Source organism: Leuciscus leuciscus, assembly GCF_965113295.1.
Source record: "Leuciscus leuciscus genome assembly, chromosome: 1".
NCBI classification, from domain to species: domain Eukaryota; kingdom Metazoa; phylum Chordata; class Actinopteri; order Cypriniformes; family Leuciscidae; genus Leuciscus; species Leuciscus leuciscus.
The window spans coordinates 56,559,297-56,566,033 of record NC_138725.1 but is presented as its reverse complement, the minus strand read 5'-3'; the positions used below and the strand labels follow the sequence as shown (position 1 = coordinate 56,566,033).

General features: G+C 38.4%; 1 protein-coding gene across 1 annotated transcript; it reads right to left on the bottom strand.

Moving 5' to 3' along the window:
* Positions 1 to 3,481: 3,481 nt before the first annotated feature.
* LOC309474408 (coenzyme Q-binding protein COQ10 homolog, mitochondrial) lies at positions 3,482 to 6,558 on the bottom strand. The gene is made up of 5 exons (XM_082136985.1): positions 6,331 to 6,558; positions 5,348 to 5,500; positions 5,050 to 5,242; positions 4,711 to 4,812; positions 3,482 to 4,032 (listed from the first exon to the last, which is right to left on the bottom strand). Exons 1-5 carry the CDS (start codon positions 6,426 to 6,428, stop codon positions 3,874 to 3,876), a joined length of 705 nt encoding a protein of 234 aa, XP_081993111.1. The 5' UTR covers positions 6,429 to 6,558; the 3' UTR covers positions 3,482 to 3,873.
* Between the last annotated feature and the right edge of the window lie 179 nt (positions 6,559 to 6,737).

The following is a 6,737-nucleotide window of genomic DNA, read 5'->3' as shown; positions in this document are numbered from 1 at the left end:
AAAGTGAACTTAGTTGATTAGATATGGAACAGCATAAGTAGACCAATCCTTACAAGTTAGCAATATTATACTGTGACTAGTACTGGTCTGCCTGCAAGCAAAACGCTGTTTTAAAATGCATTATTTAATAATAATAATCAAACATAGATTAGCAATAAAACCTATCTGCATTGTTATCCTACACCACTATAAAAAAGTCAATGCCAGTAAAGGTTTGAGAGTGCTGTATCATGCAAGATCAGGAGGGTGAATGTGGTCAAAGCAGTGCGAGACATGCAAACAGTGCATCTGTCCTTGCATGTCACAGTATCAGGGTACACTGTCAACTTGCAACTATCTTAGGCTGCTAGCGTGATGAGCACCCTGAATCTAGCCCAGGACAATCCCAAAATAAGTTCAGAGATTGGCCAAGGATAGATACTATGGGTTTGTATAGACACCTAGCATGCTAACTGAGCTGTGAGGGAGTGGATGCTGAAGTGCTGTGCCTGCAAACTTAATACTTCATGTGGACGCAATGTAGGGGAATTACAATGAAGACCAGGAGTCAAAGTTGAAGTTCAATCAGTTGACAGAGAGTTTACTGAAGACAAAGTTCTCCACACTTTTCCCTTCTAGGCTGAGTTTTTGTCAGGACTTCAATGGAACAGAACATGAAAACTATATCCACATAGAGCACTGATAGAAACTACTACACGATTCACTGTCATAGTTTAACATATAGTGACCAATGGTGCTATACATCCTATAAAGAATTACACATGCTAAGTATCCATATGTGCCAGTGGAAACATTTTTGACCTTCATGATCTTAGACACAGTTGTCTTTACATGTCTTATACTGCTATCATAAGAATAAAGTTCAAACCGACAATTCTCTTTTTACAAAATATTACTTTTGGTTAATTTTGGTTGTATGAGTTAAGTACAAAACAAGTTCATATTTATTCTCTGACTGGAAGCCAGGCTAAATGAGTAAAAACTGTTACTGCATTCCTGACATGGGGTCAGACCCTCAGTCACCTCTCAGATACAATACAATTACCTGTAACAGAAATACTACAGTAGATACACTGGTTTTAAGAAAACTATGATTTCCCAATTAACTAGATGTACCGCATCGCGGTACAAAATATGACCGCCGCTCAGGCCTGCACTGGCTTTCCACAAAAATAAATGACGTGGAGTAATTTGGCTGTATTGCGTGTTTATGTATATACCTAAAAAAAGTAATAGTATGTGCATGTCTGTCTGTGTGTGTGTGTGTGTGTGTGTGTATGTGTGTGTATTTGTGTATGTGTGTGTGTGTGTGTGTGTGTGTGTGTCTGTGCGTGTATGTATGTGTGCGTACATGTGTGCGCGTGTGTGTTTGTGTGTGTGTGTGTCTGTGCATGTGGATTTGTATGTGTGTGTATGGGTGTGTGTCTGTGCGTGTGGATGTCAGTGTGTGTGCATGCTTGCGTTTGTTTGTATTCCTGCATGTGTGTGTGTGTGACAGTATCATCCTAAACCAGCAACCCTTCGCTCAACAGCACCATCTACAGGCCGATGAGTGTACAGTCACTAAATGTGCACATAAATGAATTTATTTTATACCCCCCCATGGATGAAATTCTACAAAACTTAGCAGAGGATACCCCCAGAGGTTGTTTGAAAAACTTTGACAATCCCTATATGACCGGCTAGCTACGCTAGCGGCGGTCATAATAAAACAATACAAGAAGAGGGATTGTAAATCCCTTTCCAATTGTCCAATTGTATTTTTCTTAGGCCACCTTTTAGCCATTAGAATGTCAGATTCATAGGCTTCAAAAATCTGGTTTTCAAACTTGTACACAAGCTCTGATTAAGATTTCCTGAAATAAATGTAAAGCATCCACAATAAATTTATTTAATTGCACATTTTGGCTGTGGACATGAATGATACCTCAAATCATGAGGCGTATTGAGGACAGGTGTGCTATTACTTTTCTAACAGATTGAGAGTGAGAGAGGGTCCTGGAGTGACCCAAACCATATCAGAATATCATCATCATCATCATCTTACAGCTGCATTGGACATTTTTAACACAACTTGGCATCATGATTATGACAAGAACCTTACATTTTCTTCAGAAAGTTTAAAAATCTAGTTTTAAGTAACTGATATGAAATGATATTTACGTGGGCGAAATGGCTACTTTAACCACACAGATATGAATCAAATAGCAAAATAATACACAAATTTGGGTTACTTGTTTTGCATTCTGCGTGCATTATAATACATTGTTTGAGTAGAATTTCTTCCATAACTTGGAATACAATTAAGGTCAAATTAAAGATATAGACTGGTTTATCTTTAACTCGGGCATTGCAGGGAACAACAAAAGCTATAGCTGGAAATGCACCATCATGACTAGCAATGTGACATTTGACAGATATATAGACAGAACAAAAAACTGTCAGTCTGACTCTTGTTGGAAACATTTTCAGTTAGGGTGTGTGTAAGAACCTCTTTAAAGGAAATATTTTCACTCTAAAGGCGGTGCTATCAGCTCATCTGTGATTGGTCAACACACTGAAGAAACCGGGGGAAATTGGCTGGTTAGAAAGAATGGGATGAGGTCTCTGCTTGCAGCCAGGGTTTATGTAAGTGATCCTGAAATCATGTGAGTTTCTTGGAACATCTTCAAGACTTCACACTGAAAGAGCATTTTGAACATGATACTGTGAGACACATAATGCCGAGATAAAGCGTAAAATAGTTGCACCCATCAGGCACATAGAGTAGAAATGTTGTTTCAGCTCAAGAGTTCAGCATATCGTGATTTGATATTGACGAAATATGACAAGTGACGTCACCTAAAGGAGAGAAGGTACACACCTTACACATGAACAGGAAGTGATGCATACCTATTATGTCATGTATTTTATCTTTTGTATATGTACAAAAACATTGCGTCCTCCTGTGTTACTTACAACATTTTGTAAAGCAAACTGGCTATTGTTGAGTTAGAGTAAGAAAATTAGCTTTAAAACGAACCTTCTAAAAAATATCGACTGTGCTGGCCATGGATAGGTCACCCAAAAATGAAAACTCATAATTGACTCACCCTCAAATTGTTCCAAACTTGTATGAGTTTTTTTCTGCTGAACACAAAAGAATATATTTTAAAGAATGTTGGTAATCAAACAGTTGACGGTAACCATTCACTTCCAAAGTATTTTTCCTACTAAGTCGATGACTTCCGTCAACTGTTTGATTACCAACATTCATCAAACATTCTTCCTTTGTGTTCAGCAGAAGACATAAGCTCATACAGGTTTGGAACAACATGAGGTTGAGTAAATGATGACAGAATTTTTATTTTTGGGTGAACTATCCCTTTAAGATTTTAAGGTTTATTTTTGTAACTTGTGGTATTTTTTTTAAAGGATTGAACTTTGGATGACTGTAGTGTTGTGTATTTCCGACGGCATATAAATACATGAAAAAACAGGATTAAGAAAATATGTTGCTTTATTACAAGTCTGGAATAAGTGCACTGAATAATCATTTAGAGCTGATTTTTTTTGGTCCCTTTGGTCAACCATATGAACATAATGATCATAAATATGAAAAAGCATCCTTCCTCAACACTTTTTACTGCAATCATCTTCATCTTTCATTCCACTGATATAAATTATACACACACACACACGCACATCTCAATAAATTATAACTCTTATGGTTTAAATAAATAGGCTTTTCAAACACAAGACAAAAATCTGTGCAGGCATTAACTGTCCAAAATCCAACAAACTGGATTAAAAAGAGGAGCAGTTCTTCTCCAGAACTGATACATTGTAACAATGTATGTGGTTGTAATGTAACTCCTTGTGTCTATTGTGTTCTCAGGTTGCTCTTTTGAGTGAAGTCTGCTGTCGATGGACGCCGGCGCTGTAAAGTTTGTTCGCTCGTTTCTCAAAAGCGTTGACCATCTGTTTGACCACCTCGTCGAAAAATACTGTCGCTAATTGTGAGTGGAGCAGAGATTTGAACTCGAATGACACCTAGAGAGGGGAACAAAGGTTTTTGGGTAAAATTAGCACAATTTGCAAAAATGAATTCATAGCATGCTTTTTTATTTACTTTATTCAACATGGGCTTTGTACCAGTGCCATTGAGATATTTTGAATTCGTTATTATCTTTATGTAACTGTCGTAGGCCAGTAAAAGCTGTGCGTGTAAACCTTACTCCCCTGGCCTCAAGATTAAGGTTAAGTTTTAGTATTTTGTTGTCTTTGTTTATTTTTTTGTCTATATAGTTTTTTTTTTTTTTTTTTTTTACAAAAATGTTTTTTTTATGGTTTTAGTTTGTATATAACATAATAATACTGCTTTGTACTGATGCTAACATTCATTCAGTTTTGATTCTTCTTAAATAGGTCCTCCTGTAATCTCCCAAATCCCTGTCGCTTTCCTGTGATGTCCATCGCACCATGTCTAATCCGGTGACATTTAGGTCATATAATTCCCTCCAGCACTTGAATGGTTATCATGCCTGTCTTCGTTACTGGCTATTTAAGGAGAACCGGAAAGGCAACCCACATGTGGTAAAAATAGCTGTTCTGTTCACAAGAGGAATTATTGGATTAAACCACTAAAGAGGAGGAATAGGAGTAAAGGATGTGTCAAACTGATGAATGTAGTTTGTTAAAGTGTCTGTTTTTGCCGGTTGCACTACTTACAAAGAACTCCACATTGCATGATTCGGCTTGGCCTGCAGCTCCAGGAGTGAATCGCCACAATGTCTCAAGGTGATTGAAGAGTTTCCCGTCTGTACACAGCGCCTGAAACACATGCACACACTTCAGACAGACAGCCACAGACAGCTTACTTGGCCAATATGTAAGCTGATCCTATGATGCATGGACATATTGAAGGCTTAAGTCAGATTTACCCTTGTTAAATGAGTATCACTTAATCTAAAGAAATCTAGTTCCAAATCACTACCTCTTTTTGTTAAAACAAGAATAATGTCTTCCATTCGCAATTGAAACAGCTTTCTAATTTTTAAATAGACTCACTCGGACTTGGTGGTTGGGGATGACTGTGACCTCAGAGGTGTAACGTTCTACGATCGGGGGGAACCCGATTTCAAGTTGAGCTTGCATGTGCCCGTTCCGCCCTCTCGTGACCTTTGACTTCTTGCACCAAGGCACAAACTCCTGGTACTGGTCCACACTGGAAACAACGTTGTACATCTGCTCGGGTGAGTAACTGGAGGGAAAATTAACTTGCGTTACCAAAGATATTGTTAAATGAAAATGAATTTGGATTAAAAGTGAAGATTTTATGGTTTTATATCTAGTGGTGTCTACGTACCCAATGCTTCTGCTCTCTAAGTACTCCATTCTCCGTGTTATGAGGTGGGCTGATAAGTTAATGAAGCTCCGGGTGGGCACCACTTGAGAAGAAGCAGAAGGAGGAGGTAAACTCACCCGTGGCGCTGCTAAGATGCCACATGAGCTCAAATGTCTACAGAAGAAACATAAACAGTTATTCACTTAACAAAATTAGAATACATTGTCATAATGTGTCTAAAGGGTTGCACTATGACAATTGCATGTTGACTGGTTTGTTCTCTACAAATACGTTGTGACGCAGTGTTTTAAGAAATGTCTGTGTTGACCCGGTAAAATGACGTACATTCTAGTAAATAGTAAAGAGTAGACGATCAATACAGGTAACCCTGTTTGTCAGTTGCATTACATGGCACGCGGCCAGCAGCGCGCGCACTGGCACTGCATTATTCAAAAGATGAACGCGCTTCGCTTTCAGGAAAAAAAAAAAATAACAATAATTCTTCAAATCTTTCAAAAGCAAAATTTATATACTGGATGAAAGCTTTATGATATATTTTTGATACAGCACCAGGAATATTTGACACAAATACTAGCTATCGTTTTTTGTTCTGCCTTGGTACTTTCCCTCACAGCACTTTCAGTTTCACCGTCTCGTGACTTCTCACTCCTTTGAGTTATTTTACAACAATACTAACGTTAGCTGCTCTTCTTTGTTCAACATTCCCACGCAATTGACAACAACTTACAACATAGTCGCCCAATTCCACAGGTTTTCACCACGGCAACCATTTAAAATAAACACAAGATTATTTATTTTAAAATATGTTGTACCAAAATGAGTTTGGGCTATTTTCTGTTATATCACGCGTTCTTCAGATAGCATTTTTTGTGTGATATGTTTAGGTGTAATAAATAATCGATTTATAATTAAAATAAATAAATAATTATAAATAGTTTTTACATTGCAGTTAGTATAGTAAATGTTGAGTGATGCGCTTTTACCTGAGGGAGCAGCTGGAGTTTCTCCTCATGACATCGCACGACTGTCTTTCCGACATCTCCAGAGCCCGGAGTAGAAGCGAAGTGGACTTTTTTGCCATTTGTGCTATTCGAAGCTTGTGAAATCACTGAAACTATTCAAAAAGTAGGCCCCTACTCTGCGCAATGCTAACTGTGTCGATGGCCGTAATAACCGGCGGCTCCGTTGTAACAGAGCGAAAGTGGAGAGGTTTACTATTAAGGGCAGAGCTGTAGAGTGACGCACTGAGAGGGGAGGAGTGGAGACTCCCGCAGGTGCTTAGTCGATTATATTAAGTCATTCACCTTCAGGGGTTTCACTCTGGCGAGACGACTGTCTGGAACAAGCTTTAGGACAGTGGTTCTCAACCTTTCTGACTCCAAAGCCCTCA